This window comes from Bombina bombina, chromosome 1 (assembly GCF_027579735.1).
Source record: "Bombina bombina isolate aBomBom1 chromosome 1, aBomBom1.pri, whole genome shotgun sequence".
NCBI classification, from domain to species: Eukaryota; Metazoa; Chordata; class Amphibia; order Anura; family Bombinatoridae; genus Bombina; species Bombina bombina.
This window is the reverse complement of record NC_069499.1, coordinates 1,341,112,529-1,341,132,731: the sequence shown is the minus strand read 5'-3', so window position 1 is coordinate 1,341,132,731 and position 20,203 is coordinate 1,341,112,529. Positions and strand designations below refer to the sequence as shown.

The 20,203-nt window shown below is 33.1% G+C and overlaps 2 protein-coding genes across 2 annotated transcripts in view; one reads left to right on the top strand and one right to left on the bottom strand.

The window, feature by feature from the left end:
- USB1 (U6 snRNA biogenesis phosphodiesterase 1) overlaps nt 1–20,203 on the top strand; it is a 598,389-nt gene that overhangs the window by 214,391 nt on the left and 363,795 nt on the right. The window lies entirely within an intron of this gene.
- On the bottom strand, nt 11,378–12,136 carry LOC128649372 (putative nuclease HARBI1). The gene is made up of 2 exons (XM_053702610.1): nt 11,697–12,136; nt 11,378–11,604 (listed from the first exon to the last, which is right to left on the bottom strand). Exons 1-2 carry the CDS (start codon nt 11,992–11,994, stop codon nt 11,600–11,602), a joined length of 303 nt encoding a protein of 100 aa, XP_053558585.1. The 5' UTR covers nt 11,995–12,136; the 3' UTR covers nt 11,378–11,599.

Below are 20,203 nucleotides of genomic sequence, written 5' to 3'. Positions count from 1 at the left end.
CCGATGGAAGAAGACTCTCTGCCGCTTGCTTGAAGACATCGCCCGGATGGAAGAAGACTTCACTGCCGCTTACTGGAAGACATCGCCCGGATCGGATGAGGAGTTCGGCCCGGCGTGGTGAAGATAAGGTAGGGAGATCTTCAGGGGGGTAGTGTTAGGTTTATTTAAGGGGGGTTTGGGTTAGATTAGGGGTATGTGGGTGGTGGGTTGTAATGTTGGGGGGTGGTATTGTGGTTTTTTTTTTCAGGCAAAAGAGCAGTTTTCTTTGGGGCATGCCCCCACAAAAGGCCCTTTTAAGGGCTGGTAAGGTAAAAGAGCTTTGAACTTTTTTTAATTTAGAATAGGGTAGGGAATTTTTTTATTTTGGGGGGCTTTATTATTTTATTAGGGGGCATAGAATAGGTGAAATTAGCTTAAAAATCTTGTAATCTTTTTTTTATTTTTTTGCAATTTAGTGTTTTTTTTTTTTGTAATTTAGTTTAGTTTATTTAATTGTATTTTTAGATAGATATTTGTAGTTTCTTTAATTTATTAATAGTGTAGGTGTATTTGTAACTTAGGTTAGGATTTATTTTACAGGTAATTGGGTAATTATTTTAACTAGGTAGCTATTAAATAGTTAATAACTATTTAATAGCTATTATACCTAGTTAAAATAATTAACAATTTACCTGTAAAATAAATATAAACCCTAACATAGCTATAATGTAATTATTAATTATATTGTACCTATCTTAGGGTTTATTTTATAGGTAAGTATTTAGATTTAAATAGGAATATTTTAATTAATAATATTAATATTAGATTTATTTTAATAAGAGTTTAGTTAGGGATGTTAGAGTTAGATAGGGTTGTTATACTTAATATATATATATATATATATATATATTATAATAACGATATTAACCCTTATATAATTAGGGTTAATATAGTTAATATATATAATATAATAATTATATTAACTATATTAACCCTAATATAATTAGGGTTAATATAGTTAATATAGCTGGCGGCGGTGTAGGGGGATTAGATTAGGGGTTAATAATTTTAAAATAGATAGCGGCGGGTAGGGGCTCACTTTAGGGGGTAGGTAAGGTAGATGGCGACGGTGTTAGGGGCTCACTTTAGGGGGTTATAGATTTAATATAGCTGGCGGCGGTTTAGGGGTTAATAACTTTATTAGGTTGCGGCGGGGTTTGGGAGCGGCGGTTTAGGGGTTAATACATATTTTATTGTTAGGATAGTGAGGGGGGATAGCGGATAGAGGGTTAGACGTGTCGGGCTATATTAGGGAGGCGTGTTAGACAGTGCGGGTGATTTAAACTTTAGTCAGGTTTTGTAGGCGCCGGCAGTTTCTAACGTGCCGTAAGTCACTGGCGACGCCAGAAATTTGTACTTGCGCAGATTTCTGGACATCGCTGGTTTATCTGACTTACGGCACGTTAGCATCTGACGGCGCAGTATATGGGATAGCTCGAGTTGCGAGCTGAAACTGTGGGCGACGCGGGTTCCCTCGCTTGCGCCGCAAACTACGATCTATATCGGATCGCGCCCCCGGCTGCCCATGGCAAAACACTATTTTCTCAATGAGACCTCTTAGCCAATAGCGTGTTAGCCATCCGGGATAATGCCAATTGTCCCGCACAGCTATTGGCTAATAGGTGGAAACATCACCTCATTAACAAAATAGTGTTTTTACATGGGCAGCCGTAGGCACTTTCTGCAAATAAAGGTACTTTCAGCATTAAGTTTTTTATATCACATGACTGAAAGTCTCGTTTATTTGTAGCACTGATAAAGCCTAGCGTATTTACTATCACTTTAAAGGGACATTAAACTGTTGTGGACAACTACAGTAGCATGGATACTACTACCCATACTATTGCATTTCCTCCTGTATCTGCTGTTCTCTTAAAAACTTTTCTCTTACTCTAACTGATTACAGAACCCAGCTGTTAAAGCTCTGCATTTTATACTGGACTCGCGTACTGTTACATCCTGTGATAGAACTTTACTATCTAATAGTTGTAAGTGGTTAAAAAAATAACCTTGAAGACAACTGCAGGGACAGGGGAGGGGACAATTAATAGAATGGTGAGTAGTAAACATGCTACTGTATTAGTACTCAGCAGTTTAATGTCCCTTTTGTAAATAAACAAACACAGATCTTGTAGGTTGCCAATATTATTGTCCTGACCAACTTCTCTTCAAGCATTGACCCCTACCAGCCCTTTCCATGTACTTGGATATGAAAAAAGGGAGAAGCTTAAAGGGACAGTAAAGTTATAATTAGACATTCATGATTCAGACAGAACATACAATTTTAAACAATTTTACAATTTACTTCTACTATTTAATTTGCTTCCTTCTCTTGTTACCTTTGCTGAAAAGTTTATGAAAGCTCAGGAGCAGCAAAGAACATAGGTTCTCGCTGCTGATTGGTGGCTGCATATATATATATACAGATTGTCATTGTCTCACCCATGTGTTCAGTTAGAAACCAGTAGTGCATTAGTAGTGCTGCTCCTTCAACAAATGATATCAAGAGAATGAGACAAATTTGATAATAGAAGTAAACTGGAAAGTTGTTTAAAATTATATGTTCTACCTAAATCATGAAAGAAAAATAAAAAAAATCAGAGGATTCACCTGTTCTATTTATATGCACAGATGTAAGCTTTTTTATGTACAGGTATCATTTATTATAATATTTACCTTTCGGTTTGACCTGTCGGTCCATTTTCCGTCCTCTTTTCCACTGTAACAAAAATACTAACATTTTCTTCCATGCAAATACAATGATAAACATTTATACAAAAAACATTTACAACATTATACAAAAAAAATGACTTAAAGGGACATGAAACCTAATTTTATTTTCTTTCATGATTTAGAAAGAGCATGCAGTTTTAAACAACTTTCTAATTTACTTCTATTATCTAATTTGCTTCATTCTCTTGATATTCTTAGCTGGAAAAGCATATCTAGATAGGCTCAGTAGCTGCTGATTGGTTGCTGCACATTGATGCCTCCTGTGCATTGCTCTCTTCAACAAAGGATATCTAAAAAATGAAGCAAATTAGATAATAGAAATAAATTGTAAAGTTGTTTAAAATTGTATTCTCTATCTGAATCATGAAAGAAAAAAATTGGGTTTAGTGTCCCTTTAATATTTGGTCCACTCTACCTGTAATTTTTGGTTATTTTTTATATTCCTTGGGTTTCTGTATTTCATACCTGGTTCATTCCACATACAATATCCACAATATTAACAATGTGTTAGGATGAGATTATTATTTTTTTTATATATTTTTACACCTCCGGGGATAATTCTAAAAATCTTGTGAAACGATGCTTAAAGGGAAAGTAGATTCAAATTTTTTTAACAACTTCCCAATAGAATTCTATTATCTCATTTGTGTTGTTCTCTTATTTTCATTTGTTGAAAAGCATACCTAGGTACTAGGTAGGCTTAGGAGCACCAATGCACTACTAGGAGCTAGCTGCTAATTAGTGGATGCTGCACATATATGCCTCTTGTTATTGGCTCACCAGATGTGCTCAGCTAGCTCCCAGTAGTTCATTGCTTCTCCTTCAACAAAGGAATGAAGCAAATTTTAAAATGGAAAGTTGTTTAAAAATGTATGTTCTATCTGAATCGTGAGATATCATGGGTCTCATGTTCCCCTAACTATTAGCTAAAAAACACCTAGATTACGAGTTTTGCGCTAAACAGGGTGCGAAATGAACGCAACAAAAGTTGCGTTATTTCACCCTCCATAGCGCTGCCATTACAAGTTACTAAAAAGCCTCCTTGTGCGTGTGATATGGTGGCGATAAGCTCCATACCGCACAAAAGCCAAGGGCTGCTTTGACATGCTCGTGCACACTTTCCCCCATAGACATCAATGGGGAGAGAGTGTTAGAAAAAAAACTAATACCTGAAGTGCGGAATGGCGATCTTTGTAACACAACCCCATTCATGTCTATGGGGAAAAGAAAGTTACATTTAAACCTAACGCCCTAACATAAACCCCACGTCTAAACACCCCTAATCTGCCGCTCCCGACATCATCGACACTAATAAAAGTTGTTAACCCCTAATCTGCCGCTCCCGATATCGTCAACACTAATAAAAGTTATTAACCCCTATTCTGCCGCACCCCAACATCGCCGCCACTATAATAAAGATATTAACCCCTATTCCGCCGCTCCCCGACATCACCGCCACTAAATAAAGTTATTAACCCCTAAACCTCTGGCCTCCCATATCTCTGCCACTAAATAAATCTATTAACCCCTAAACCACCAGCTCCCTACATCGCAAAACACTAAATTAAACTATTAACCCCTAAACCTAACACCCCACTAACTCTAAATTGAAATTACAATATGGGCGAAATTTATTACTATGTGAATTATCACGCAATTACGATCGGCAATTATAACGCCATCATTCGCACACTCCGTATTAACTTGACTAGTACTTATTTATCAAATTTCAATCCGTAATTATTCGCGTCATATTTGAAGCGAATATCATCGTATCTATGATAAATATCACTCCCTAATTGTTCTAATTTATGAAGCATTCAATATGATAAAGCGAACAACTTAGTGGACGTTACTTACATGTGATATTAAAATGAATCTAAGACGTCATTACGGCGCGAATGTTAGCATACGCCTATTACTTTATTAGTCAGATTAATCTTTATTGCGACAAGATGGCAGCGATTGAAGCTGGAAGAACCAAAAGTGGACGTAATGTCCAATTTACTTTAGAACAAAATGAAGTTCTAGTAGAGAGTGTATTAGAGCATTATGATGTTCTTCTCGGCCATAAGCAGCGTGTTACCACACATAGCAGAAAAAAGTTTTTGTGGGAAGAGATTAGTCGCGCTGTTTCAGCAGTATCACGTTTTCCCAAAAATGTTGATAGTTGCAAAAAGCGTTTCTCTGACATTAAAAGAATCACAAAGTCAAAATATGCCAAAGAAAAAAAAGCAGCTAGGGCTACCGGCGGTGGCCCAGCAATGGATTCCGATCTTCTCAACTATGAACGACGTGTATTGTCTCGATTGGGGAACGAAATAGTAGATGGTCTTGATGTGCCTTGTGATTCCGATGATTTTCCAGGTTTGTATACAAATTACATGTTCAAACAGCGTATCTATAGACGCACAACAGTGATATGTGATACTGAATTATTGACCTTGTTAGTTTATAATTTCTTACTTATTTTAAAGTAAGATTAGGATAAATTACATTTACTTATATTCATGTGCACTTCAAATCATGGAGTATGGATTCACAAGTATACATCTTTCATACGTTGCAGGCTTTTTTAAGTTCCAAAAAGGCCATAAATAATATGATGAAAATAAATAGACACTCAACCCTAAAAATTTATTTTCTGATTCATATACTATGTAATTGTAAACAAGTATAATTTACAAACATTATACATTTTTCTTCATTCTCTTGCTATCTTGATTTTAAAATGAAGGTCTCTAAGCTAAGCCGACAGACCATTTTTTTTTCAGACCATGGACAGCAATTGTTAATTGTTTCTGTCCAATCAGCAAATACAATTTTACTTTTTCAACAAAAATGGTCCTGTTTCTAAAATTACAATTTTCCTTTTCGAATCAATATACCAAGATAATTGTCTATAACTTTTGACACTCATGAGCTAACAACCTATATTGTTAAAAAACAGAAAATAAGGCCTTATAAATTAGTCTATGAACCTCCTAGGTTTATCTTTAAAATAAGAATCACAAGAGAATTAATAAAAAATTTAACAAAAAATAAGTTTTCAGAAATTATATTCTCAATCTGAAACATGAAATATTATTTTTGAGTAAAATGTCCCTCTAACACATATATGTATTCTTTTTAACTATTATAGCACAACCTTCTAGCCAATCTTCTCTACAAGCTACAGAGTCAATTGAGGAATTAGCTTCTACAAGCCAAATGAGGCCTACAGAAAATGTTTGTCAAAGAACCCTTTCGTCATCTTCGATAACAACACATAGTTTAGGATCAGCGGATACATTGCCTGATATTCCCTGCAGTACACCCGTTGACAATGCCAGAAATTCGAGAGGTATTTTTTTTTTTAAATTGTATTGTTGTATTTTTTTTCTTGTTAACAAATTAAAAGAACCCTAAAAAATAAATGTTATTTTTTATTTTCAGAAGTCATGAATATCTTCAATCAAATTATATCCGGAGGTATAGAAGAAGGTAATTATATAGCTTTATGTACATTTATTCTATTGTTGGCAAAATTTAAAGATATTTTTGTCCTTATTTAACTTTAATGTAGTATCATGTTTTGTAATGTGAAAAAAGATATGTTCCATGGTAAATCAATCTGCATATCAAATATCTTATTTTCAGTAATTGATTTTCCTGAAATGGCAGAGAACATTCACAATCGTTATTGATGTACTAATTTTCTTTTTGAAAAAATGATAATCAAATACAAATCTTACATTTTTAGAAATTGATTTGAAAATCAAAATTATTTTTTTTTTCCAAATAAAATTGAGTAAGATCTGTATTGGCTATCTTTTAATAAAAATGAATATATATATATATATTTTTAATTTTAAATATTTTAGAATGTTTTTATTGTCAAATTTATATGTAAAACATAAATTACATACATATATTCGATGTTTTATCTATATATTTATTTTCTATATTTATTTGTAGGTAACGAAGAAGAAAACACACAAGATGATATTAGTAGTGGGGAAATAATACTAAGGACTGTAGACCCTTTAGAAGAAGATTCACAAATGACTATAATTGAAGAGTCCTTGTCAGGGACAAATACATCTGCCCAATCAAGGTCCCATCAACAACCAGAGTCTACAATGTCTACACCAATACCTGAAATTGAAAATGCTGCTAATATAGCTAATAATCCAATTGAAGCTGCCCCTGAGACAGACGCATTACAGGAGATGGTGGGAATAGCACGCAATTTTAGGGATGAACAAAACAAAGTAATTGAGATGTTTGGAAATTTTTTAAAGGATAGGATAAGAATAGAGGAGCAAAAAATAGAAATTGAAAGGGAAAGAAATGAGATATTTAGAGCTGGTTTTGAAAATTTAAGTAAATGCGTAGAATCAATATCAAACTTATTCTCCGCATCATCATCACCAAACCCACAATTTCAAGAATAGCCATAATTTTACATTGCTATTTAAATTTTATAATAATAATGTTTGAATATAGTTTATTCTGTTCTCATTTAAATTGTTATAAACAAGTTATTTATTTAAATATAGAAATCTAATAATTTAAAAAAAAATTATAATATATATATATATATATATATATATTGATACATACATACATATGTTTCTTTAGATAAATATATTTATATCACTCTCTATATATATATTTATATATATTTAGATTCAATATAATTATATATAATTTACAATCCAAATATGTATGTCTATATATATAAATATATCAAAATTATCTCTCTCTCAATGTCTATATATAAATTATAATTGTATATATATATATATATATATATATATATATATATATATATATATATATATATATATATATATATAGTGAGACAGAGAGAGAGTGAGTTATATACATAAACATAGATTGCAAGGTTTGTATATGTTGTATTTGTTTGTACATAATCAACCAAAACTATTAATATTTTAATAGTATTGATTGATAGAGTCATGGATAAAAAAAAAAAAATATATATATATATATATATATATATATAACAATTACAATTATTACTTATTACAATGAGTTATTTTATATATAAAATATATATATATATATATTGATGAATATATATATATATAATTTTTATATATATATATATATATAGATAGATTGATAGATAGATAGATAGATAGAAAAAGAGATCTTTGATCAATATATATATATATATATATATATATATATATATATAGTTAGGTAACTATACATATATATATATATTTATTTAGATATTTTTAGTTCATTAATATAAATATAAATATTATTCAGTGTGTGTGTATATAGATATATATATATAGAGAGAACAATATATACATACATATATATATATATATATATAATTTTCAAGATATATGCTAATGTGATCAATAATATATATGTTGGTCTTGAAATAATAAAACAAAATTATAAATTAATATATTGATCACTATGCATTATAATCGTTGTTTGAATACAAGTTGTAGAACTTATAACATTTGAACTACTAAGCCAAAAAATATATGTGAACGCTATTAAAAAAAAAGATTAGAACGGTTGAAACAAAATATTTATTTTTTCTTTAATAATTAGTTTTAATCACTAATTTTTATCAAAATATTCAAAATTACTGAACATCAATAAGTCATATTTAAAAAATAAAAATGACATATATAATAGTCTTGACATAGAATATTAATAGAACATTCACAAATTATAATAAAGTAAAATTATTATTTTTTCAATCAACATTTTTCTAGTATTGAAATCATTTTATCAATCTCCTTGTTCATCTTCAATAATTTTTTCTTAAATTTTTTTAGTTTTTTTACAAAACTATTTTTGGTTGTTGTATCTTGCTTTTTTTCAGGCACGGCTGTAATATAAGGAAGATAAATAAGAACAAATCAAAATTATTAATTTATATTGAAGAAAATGAATGGAATTAGAATTTAGAGATATACACATTTTGATGTATTTCGATTTTATAACATCTTTATCAACTAAAGAAAATTACTTATCTTTACTCTATTTTTATACAGTGAAAAAATGTATAATTAGATTGACACTCACATTCACTAGATCCAATTCCATCAATGACATTTTCCTGATCATTTTCAGCTGTCAAAGTTACTTCACATTCATATTGATTGTCCATATCAGTAGTTAATGGATCTTGAATTTCTGTGTTCAGATCATTATTTTCCATTAAAGTTATAGGAAGTGGAGGAGATTGTGCATTACTGTTTGGGGTAAAAGCCATTATTGGTCTCAGGTATCGTGGAGCACTCTTATTCTTTTCCTTTCTTCTTTTGGTATCTGTAATCACATTTCCATTAATGAATAAAATCAGAATAAATAAATATTTTGAACAAAGATTAATAAGAAAAGATAGAATGAGATAGAGCTCTCTCTCTCTCTCTCTATATATATATATATAAATATATATATATATATTTATATATATATATATATATATATATTTATAATAATTATTATTTTTTGGAGTTGAATCTATTTTTCAATTATATTATTTATATCTATCTAAACTTTACTATTTATATATAAAGATAAATCTCTTGAACTCTTTTATCTTTCTCTATCTCTTATCATTCTTTCTATTTCATATTTCTAGATTTATCATTTATTTGATATCATTTTGTTTATTTATATCTATCTTTGTATCTCTCTATATTTTTCTTTTCATATCTCAACATTTACAAGTCTATATCTATCTATATCTATCTATCTTTGTATTTCTCTCTCTCCCTCTCTCTTTCTCTCTCTCTATCTCTCTCTTTTGCTAGCTCTATCTCTCACTTTCTCTCCTATTTCTTTATTTATATTTCTAATTGTAAATATTTTTATCTATTTATTTCTCTCTCTCTCCCCCTCGCACTATATTTCTCTCTATCTCTCTCTTCCAATATTGCTTTCTATTTCTGTCACTGTTATTATAAATATTATTTTTAACAAAGTAATTTTATTACTTTCTATATGTGTCTCTCTTTCTCTTTTTTCTATTAATTGAACTCTCTTAATCTGTCCTATTTCTTTGTATTTCTTTATTAATTTAGTTTACTCTTTAAAAACTATATTCTCTATCTATAACTTTGTATCTTTTTTTTCTGGGACTTAATTTTTCATTGTGTTTTTAACTCTAGATGTATAGTTTTCTATATCTATTTCTGTTTATCGCTATCAATTTGTAATTCAAATCTCTATAGCTCTTTCTATTTCTCTTTGATTAAATTAACAACCATTAAGTCTATCACTATTTATCCCTTTATCTTTAGATCTATATTTTTCTATATTCTTTTTCTTTATATTTTTAGATCTATCTTTTTATCTCTCATTATAGTTCTATATATTGATTATTATTTATATATAGTATATCTGTCTATATCTATAAAGTTCTATCACTTTATTTATATCTATCTTTAAAATTATCATAATGCGTCAGAACAAACGCATAACATTATTTAACTAAACCGTTTTAAACGTAGAAATTGAATCAAAATACAATATCTATTAGAAATAGTGTATGTAGTCAACACTTACAAACTCTAATGAGACTTCTAATCCTAGTATGGTACTCCTTTTCACGTCTACGTAGATCCGAATAGCGTTGAAGGCACTGTCTTCTTGTTCTTTTTATTCCCGATACCCGATACATCCTGCGTATTATCTCATAAACAAGATAATCGCGTTGATCTTGTTTGACAGATCTAACACCTCCTATTCTTTTTGGAAAATATTTCTCCATCCCATAAACTAAAATAATTAGCTCTCCAGCAGTGAACGGAGAACGTTGCGACATCTTGCTAACGAGTTTCTAATCTTGAAGGAAATGACGTAATATGTCAATCATTTGAGTAAATTCAGGAAAACTTTTTTTATTTATAAATCAATGTTTGAGTTTATATTATTTTATGATAAATGTGTTAAGAGACAGATAGTTTGTTAAAACTTATTCGGTTCACATAATTTGCATCCTCATTAGATTAGAATGTTATTCAATACATGTATATTAAATTCTGTTTCAATTGTTATTCTTGCATCTTATTATTAGCGAAAGTTTCATATATGTTTAAATAAGTTTATTAGTTATTTAAATTGCATTGTTATATTATATATTGATGGTTATCTAGTTATTAGAAAATTTTAATAAAATGTTTTTATATGTTGCCTTCTTGTTTTGATAAAATTTTAATATATTATGATGTTCATATAGTTATGAAAAGGTTACTATTGAATGCAATAAAATGTAATTCGACTGTTTCAATTTTTAAAACATCTCTCCTGTCAAGGTTTGTTTTCTTGCAGTGTGTAGCATCAACACTATAGCTAGGGGGTTGATATGTTTTATGCATTTTATACTTGACTAGCTTACATTTTATTCCAATTGCATTGCCATACGTCTAGGCAAGGTTTGTTCTTAATTTATAGGTTCCAAAAGCTGTATCTGGCTTGCAAATATATACAAAGCTAGTGCTTGTTTTCAACAATAATAAAAAGTTTAGAATCACAGAACCTGTTTTCTTAATTGCACACTGTTCAAGGATACAACTTATTTTCAACAACTATATTGTAAGTCGTTAGTAAAAAAAATAAATTAAAAAAAAATTTGATTTTATTTTAATTTTTTTAAACAAATAACAAATAGAAGAAAAGACAACATATGCAAATATTTTTTTTTTCAACTGTATCAATCAGAACATATTTATTTTTGAATTACACATCACTCTCATCATCTAAATTGTGAATAATTTTGTGGAGAACGTTTCTCATTTTTGAATTATAGATTTTCATGCTTGAACTTAGAAACATTTTCTAGTTAACCTGTGAATATAAGAAGAGATTGTTTATAAATAATTATTGCTAAAAATTATAGAATCAATACATAAATCATACATAATTTTTATTTTATTCACCTACGAAATGAGTTTGTATCAACTGGTTACGTGCATGTGTACCCCCTTCAACTACATCTTGAGGAACAGATTCAACACCATCTTCATCTGGTGTTATTATTTCCAGTTCCTCTATGTTTGATTGTCGCAAAGCGATGTTATGCAACATGCAACAGACCAACACCATAACAGCCACTTTCTCAGGAACGTATTGAAGAGTGCCTCCGGATTCATCTAGACAACGAAAACGGCTTTTGAGCATTCCAAAGGTCCTCTCAATCACACATCGAGTTGTTTTGTGTGCATCATTGTACCGCATTTCAGATCTTGTGCGTGGAATATTTACAGGAGTAAGTAGCCAGTTCCTACAGGAATATCCTGCATCTCCTTTTGAAAAATAAAAAGAGTTATACAAATTTAAATGTGTTCAGATACACTTTTTACTTGCAACCATTTTTATGTTTTAAATTGTACATATATATTGGTATTAATAAAAATTTAATTATATCGCTATATATATATATATATATATATATATATATATAAATATATAAATATATATATATATATATATATAGAGAGAGATAGATAGATAGATAGATAGGTATTTTAAAAAAGGTATGGAACTAAAAATCCATTGACCTTGGTGCTGCAGCAAACAGAATAAATAAATAAAAACAGGGTATATACTGTATTTTAAAATCTATTGATATTATACACTGCACAAAAAATTACAATATTGTGAGTTAATATTAACGCACATTAGAAGGTTTCGTTTTTAATTTTCATAATCATACCTAGTAGCCATCCTTCAGGCATTTGTCCTTCCTCAAATTTATTATATAGGGCAGACTGTTTGAGAATATATGAATCATGACATGATCCTGGAAATCCTGAACGGACACTCATGATTTTCAAACCAGCATCACAAACCATCTGGATGTTCAAAGAATGATAAAACTTGCGGTTGCGATACATTTCTTCTTTTAGATGTGGTGGCCTTACTCTGACATGAGTACAATCAATTGCACCCAACACATTTGGGATTCCAGCAAGTCTAAAAAAATTAAGCTTTACAGAATGCCATTCTTCAGCAGTATTTGGTAAAAAAACATACCGTTTGAAAACTGACAAAAGAGCATCAATCACTGTAGTTAGGTGGCGTGAAAAAGAAGGCTGGCTCATGCCAACAACTACACTAGTAACTGATTGAAAGGAACCAGTTGCTAGAAAATGTAAAACAGCCAACAGCTTCAACATTCCAGGCAGAGCATGTGTCCGAAAAGTAATGGGTTCAAGTTGACCAGATATTTGATTGTATAGCCTTTCAATTGATTCTCTACTCAATCTAAAACGCCTGATGATGTCAATGTCAGAAAGTGCATCAAGTCCTGATCTGGGACGAAAAAACCTTGGAATCCTTCTGCGCCTTCTTTGAAGCCTATCTATCTGTTGAACAGCTTGACCATCTATTCTTCGTTCCATTCGACGCATATAAATAGTATGAAACATTGCAATAACAATTTCCATAACTGATTAATATATGCGTTATAAATGCTGCTTGAAGATATATTTCGCGACCACAGAATATGCGTATAGAAAAGCGCATACGTGAGGAAATACGATGCCCGGATAGAATTGTTGACAGGATGATAAATTGAATAATAGCGTAGATTACATCGAATACTGTAGAAAAATAATCGTATAGATGTTCGAACGTATCTCGGCGTTAGAGCTGCGGACATATTGACGGATTTAGAAATATATCGTTTCTAAGCACCAATTACTGTTTCATAAATTAGATTAATAATTCGGAAGTGAATTTAGATGCGGATAATATTGAGAATACAGTGTTGAATGCTTGATAAATTTCCCCCTATAACTCTATTTAAATAAATAAAAACTTACCTGTTAAATAAATATAAACCTAACATTAAACTATAAATTAACCTAACATAACTCTTCTGTTAAATTAAAAATACTAACAATTAAAATATCTAAAAATAAAAATAAAAAAAACAATTACAACTCATCTAATAGCCCTATAAAAATAAATTAATTTTTTTTAAAAATTTTCGTAGTAGTGTAATTTTAATTTAAAGTTAGGGGGGTGTTAGGTTAGGGGTTAATAGTTTAATTTAGTGTTTTGCGAAGTGGGGGTCGGCGGTTTAGGGGTCAATAGGTTTATTTAGTGGCGGAGATGTGGGAGGCCGGAGATTTAGGGGTTAATAACTTTATGTAGTGGCGGCGATGACGGGGTGCGGCGGAATAGGGGTTAATATATTTAAATAGGGGGTGTGTCCGGGCGGCAGCCATGAACGGCTGCAATACTTGGAGCTCTGCTTATCATCAGTATAATCCGCCGATTATCGGAGGCTATTTGACCTAACTGCTCAAACAACCTGCAAATTCAGACTTAGGACACATTACTGTTTTGATCGATATCATTTTTTACAGATTTGCCTCTTCAGAAGCCCAAGTCTGGACTGTTAGAGGGAAGGCGGCGGCCATACTACTCTCTCTCTGACACCCCCCCCCCGGTTATCCGGGTAGAGCAGTTCTGGTAACTGTACAAATAGGAACTGTGGGGACACAAACCAAGATTTTTCTACGAACACATAGGGGTGACTGCTTGGACTCACTAGTTTGCCAGACGTACAGAAAGGAGTACACTAATCTACGGCAACTATACGCTGCTTTAACAAAATGGAGTCTGCTAGTCTATCGTTACAAGAGGTGGAGACGCTGCTTGCTGCACACTTTGAAAGTCTCACAGTAATATTCCAAGATAGCTGGAACGCTCTCAGAGCGGAATGTGGCCACATCAGTCGGAAGCCGCAATCACCAACTACAGCCTCAACTGTCTGGGACTTACCTCCTGAACGAGGGCCTGTGACGAAAACGCTACTAGATCAGACCACTACCATTGACCCTCACCGGCACATAGTTGATGTAACTAACCCTGGGAACGTTACACACATTTTGCTTACAGGGGCTGAGATGGGGCGCAGCCCTGCTGCTCAGCTTACCACAGAAGGAGAAGGCAAAGTGGACTCCATCTGTACTGCAAAAAGTGAGGAAAGGCCTTTCCAGATAGGATCCGACATACCAGAGCACTGTCAAGCCGGGTTGCTCGCCGAGTCAGCTGTGGAGGCCATTGAGAGTTGCAACCCGCAGCTCCAAGCAGTGGCGGACTTGATTTTGCTGATGCCGCCTCCCGGAGATGGGTTCCTGCAGGGAGCTTATGCTGTTGGCTTTTTTAGTATGGCCTTTACTGCTCCCAACAAACAAATAGTGAAAATTGGATTTTGGCAATTGCATATAGTTTTGACTCTTGACTTAAGTATACGGTGGCAGTTGCCCTGCTACATTTCTCTGCATCTCCTATATTGCACCTTTATTGGCAGCCATATACCCTTACAAAGCCTGAGGATGGAAGTGGGCTAGAATCTCTGGTGACTCTGTGACTTATCTCTCTAACAATAGTGACAAATAATTTTCCGTGTTTTGTTATAGATATAATTGAATTTCCATATTTTATTTTACCCCTGGCCTTATCCTACCTCTGGCCTTACTATAGTAAGAGATGGGGGCTTAAAGTTAAGTTTATATTCCTACCAGTTACACCACCTTCCCATATAGGGTACATATTCTTTTATAGGTCTTAGCCCTTGCCAGTTAGTTCCAGCTCTATAAAGTTTTATCAAATATTGTCTTATTGGTGCACTTGCGATCTGCTTTGTTTTAGTTTCTTGTATGTTATACAAAAGTTTGTGTCTTTAATAGGCCTGTCTTTATTATTAGTTTATCAACCAGCGGCATGTAAACTTTGTGTGATATAATCACTTATGTATCTTGACCCTACATTTTATTTCCTTGTATTGACTACTGAAACCTCAATAAAAACTTAAAAAAAAAAAATATATATATATATATATATATTTAAATAGTTTTGGCGATGTGGGTGGGCGGCAGATTAGGGGTTAATAACTTTATTGAATAGTCGCGATGTGGGTGGGCGGCTGTCAGGGTGCCAGGAATCAGACTGAGACGAGAAGTGCAAAAATAATCACACTTTTATTAATAGCAAAAAATAATAAAAAGTCCACAAGTCAAATAACAAGCCAGGAGTCAAAACCAGAGCTGGTAGTCAGACGAGCCGAGTCAGGAGCCAAAGCGAATAGTCAGACGAGCCGGAAACAGGAACAAGGAAAACAGCAGAGTCAGGAACAAGCCAGGGATCAGGAACCAGGAAGGACGTCAGCCAGCCAGGTAATACACAGGAACTCTCACAAACAGGTCTGAGACAACGCAAAGGCAAAGCATACTGAACAGAGGCCCTTTAAATAATAAGTGATGACATCACAATTCTGAGACTGCATCCTGTCTCACACGGATGATGTACACCAGTCTGGCCATAAAAGGAAGTGCAGGAAATGAGCAGCATCACCCACAATGCACCATAGTCAGCAAGAGAGGTGAGTAAAATGGCTGCCAGTAGCACATGGCAAACAAAACAGGGAAAAAACCCTGACAGAGGCAGATTAGGGGTTAATAAGTTTAATATAGTGTTTGCAATGCAGGAGGGCTGTGGTTTAGGGGTTAATAGGTAGTTTATGGGTGTTAGTGCACTTTGTAACACTATAGTTATGAGTTTTGTGAAACATGTTTGTTACACAAAATCCATAACTACTGCTTTCAGATGGCGGTATGGATCATGTCAGTATATATTTTTTGAGTGCGGGATTGACGTTACAGGCTAAAATGCTTTTGGTATAGCTATGGGTGTTAGCGTACTTTGTAACACTATAGTTATGAGTTTTGTGAAACATGTTTGTTACACAAAATCTATAACTACTGCTTTCAGATGGCGGTATGGATCGTGTCGGTATATTTTTTGAGTGCGGGATTGACGTTGCGTTACAGGCTAAAATGCTTGTGGTATAGCTATACCGACACGACTCCCAAAAGTGTGTTACTGCTTTTACGCTGAAATTGCCATTTTTTCAGCGTTAAAAGCCGCAACACAAAACTCGTAATCTAGGTGTTAGTTAAGCTGTTTCCTATAGGTCTGCACAAGAAATCACACTGGTAACCCACTTTACTCATATGAATAATAACGGATAATTGTACAGATTATGATCTGCTAATTACTTACCTGTTTCATCCTCAACCTTTTTCTGTAAAAGGACAAACAGAGTAACTGTTACCCAGAAATAAATGTAATTATAACAAAAGTAATTGTTTGTAACAACACACAAAGCTAAACATAAAACAAAAAAATAAAATAAACAGCACACTCAACTAGGCATAGGGCTAGCTATAGTTTGTTTAAAAACATGCGGCTACTCTGACATCAGTCAATTTCTTCTCTTCAATATAGTATGAATACAGTTCAAGATATTACTCAATACGACTTATAGTCAGTTTTAACGGAATATTTTTACAAAACACATACGTTTATATGGAAGCTATTTAAATTGTTATAACAAATATCAAACACAATGAGGCCGATTTAACAAGGGCCGAATGGCCCCTGATCCCGCTGATTCTGCGCAAGGCTTCAGGCTCTTCGGAAACAGTTGTTAAGAAGCAGTGGTCTTAAGACCGCTGCTCCTTAACTAGCTCGCCATCTCTGAGGCAGCGGACAGCAATCAACCTGATCGGATACGATCAGGTTGATTGACACCTTCCTGCTAGCGGCCGATTAGCCGCGAATCTGCAGGGGCGACATTGCACAAGCAGTTCACCAGAACTGCTTGTGCAATGTTTAATGCCGACAGCATATGCTGTCGGCATTCAGCGATGTTGGGCAGACATGATCCGCTACAGTGGATCATGTCCGTCCAACTGTTGATAAATTGGCCCCAGTGTCTAAAGTGAATAAAACTCACATTATTTAACAACATCACAAAAATTTAGTCAGTGCAAAGTTTAATTCACTTTTGTGTTTTATATATTGTTTGTAGTGCAGTTTAAATAGGAATATAAATTGTATCTCTTAAGGACTGAGGTTTTTCAGTTTCCATGCTTAAATGACACAAGCATTTTTGTTTACTATTGGTTTCACCTTAATTGTCCGCTCTCTTGTTAAATGCACCCATACACCATTTAGACAAACAGTTACAAGTAAATTAAGGCCAAATACTACAAAGATGGAATTATTGGTTTAACGCTAAAAGTTGCTATGCTTGGACTGTAAGCTAAATAGCGGTCACCTAATTCAAAACTGCTGCACAAAAGTACATATTTGTAGAATTTAGTCACATAAAAATATTTATCTAGAGGTATTTTGACACATTGGGTTAGATTACAAGTTGAGCGCAAAAAGCGATATTTGCGCTCAACTGAGTAATACCAGCAAATGCTAATGTGTAGGGGTTAAACACATTGCATTGCAGGGTTGATATTGATACAATTACATACATAAGAACAAGAGCATGTTCTTTTCCCTATAAATATCTACAATTTAAGTTGGTATTATTTGCTATGTTCCAATGATCTGATGGAGCAAACATTTAACTCTTTGCATGGTAAATAGCTTAATCCCTAGTAAAACTATCATCTTTTTGTAATCAACCTCAGCAAGAAAACAACACCATTACAACATGTGTTTAAATAATGATTCAAGGAGTACACACATCTTGCAAGCCTCAGTATAAGAATATTTTATGGGACTTCTGATCCACTGAGGTACCATAAACTCTTGGATGTCATGATGTCACATGGGTAATATTTTATTCTCACAATGTTTTAAAGGGCATTCCTCATATCACTGTTTTTAGGATGTCTATGCCTCATGAGCTCTTGGACATCATGAAGAATGTTGTGTCCATTAATAACTTGTCATATGACAAGACCCTCTTCTACAGATACTGTATATAATTGGGACCCAGTATCTCTAGAGTATAATGAGGTCTTCATAACACAAGCTCTGGCCACTATATATATACAGTATATATATATAATGCAAATCATATTGGATTCAATTTATGTCAGGAGCATACTTGTACCTGGTCTCTTGCTGGTTCTATGTTCTCATTGTTTGCACGAGCTAGGGTGGGGCTATCAACAGGCTGAGGGACTACTTTGCCCAAACCCTGTGCCAGCCAGCTGAGTACTCCTCCAGCACTACAAAAGAAAGAACACAATAAAGTGCAGAATTAGAGAGGGTTTCTACAAGACTTCCAGTAATAGTGTTTGCCCAGAAGTTAAGCAATTAAGTCCCATAGAAATTCAATAAGCTCCCATAGATACATTCCATGATTTACTTATCACAGACATAGGCCCATATCATTGTGTTGGGGTTTCCTTTCTTATAAATCTGCTCATTATTGGAATATTAGGGTTTATTTCTTTAGAAATAATTGTAAGATATCAATAGAGACAAAACAAAATTCATGGAATAAAGGGTATATAGTACACCATTTAGGACTAATTGGCTAATAAGGGTCTAATAATATATATTATAAAAAAGTCAATCACTAATGTGTTTAATACATTTGGGATCTATAAGTCTTCTGTCACACCCACCTCTTGTCCTGCGTGGTTTCTTGAATCTTTGCATCACCTAACAAAAGTAGGGAAAAGTAAGATACATCTGGACTCCAGATGATAACATGATATATAAAGCCTCACAACCATAATCAAAGCCTAAACTGAAGATAATTCTACTCCTATAAATCACATATTGGTCCACAGAAAATCTCACCTCTCTAACCATAGACATAACTGACTGAACCACTCATTGCTCTAACTTTGGTAACTCATATCCCCAGGATATTCCTTGCATTTAGACCCCTAACACCATTAAGGTTATGCAGAGCATATGACACTTCAAGTCACACTAATAAATTGCAGAACTATTCCTAACCCGGGAAATGGTGTTAACACAATTTTACATAATTTATACTAGTGCATCTTATAACTCATAACCAAATAATAATCTGCATTCTGCAGAGTATTTCTCACAATACCTTCAATAAACTGCTAAGGATCTGAGGACTCATAGATCCAGTAATCGCATGCCTAGCATATAATTCCTATAAATTTAGCAATAATCTTCAGAAATTGTCAGATCTCAAGGCCAAGTAATGTTCTGCAGTTTGTCCTACCATAGGAACTCAAGTTTTTCTTTATTGACAATTACAGAGACAAATTAGTGGTCTATAGGATATTCACTAAATCTAGTAATGGTCTGAAGATCATCTTAAAGGTAGTACTGCAATGTAATGCCGCTTTAAGATGCTCTGCATGTAATTACATATCTGTTCCAGTGATGCTCTGCAGAGCATTTGACAACTATTAAACAATGTCTAGGGAGCACCTAACCCTTCTAAATATGAGCAGCAGTGCATCTCACAGTTCTACCACAAGTAATAACCTGCAGATACTATAAGAGATCATCCCCATGTACTGGAGCTAAATCACTTCTCAAACACCCCTCACATTAATCTGTGGAGAACCTCACAACTATCGTGCAAGACCTTTTTTGTAGAGCATTGATAACTTATAAATAAGATAATGAT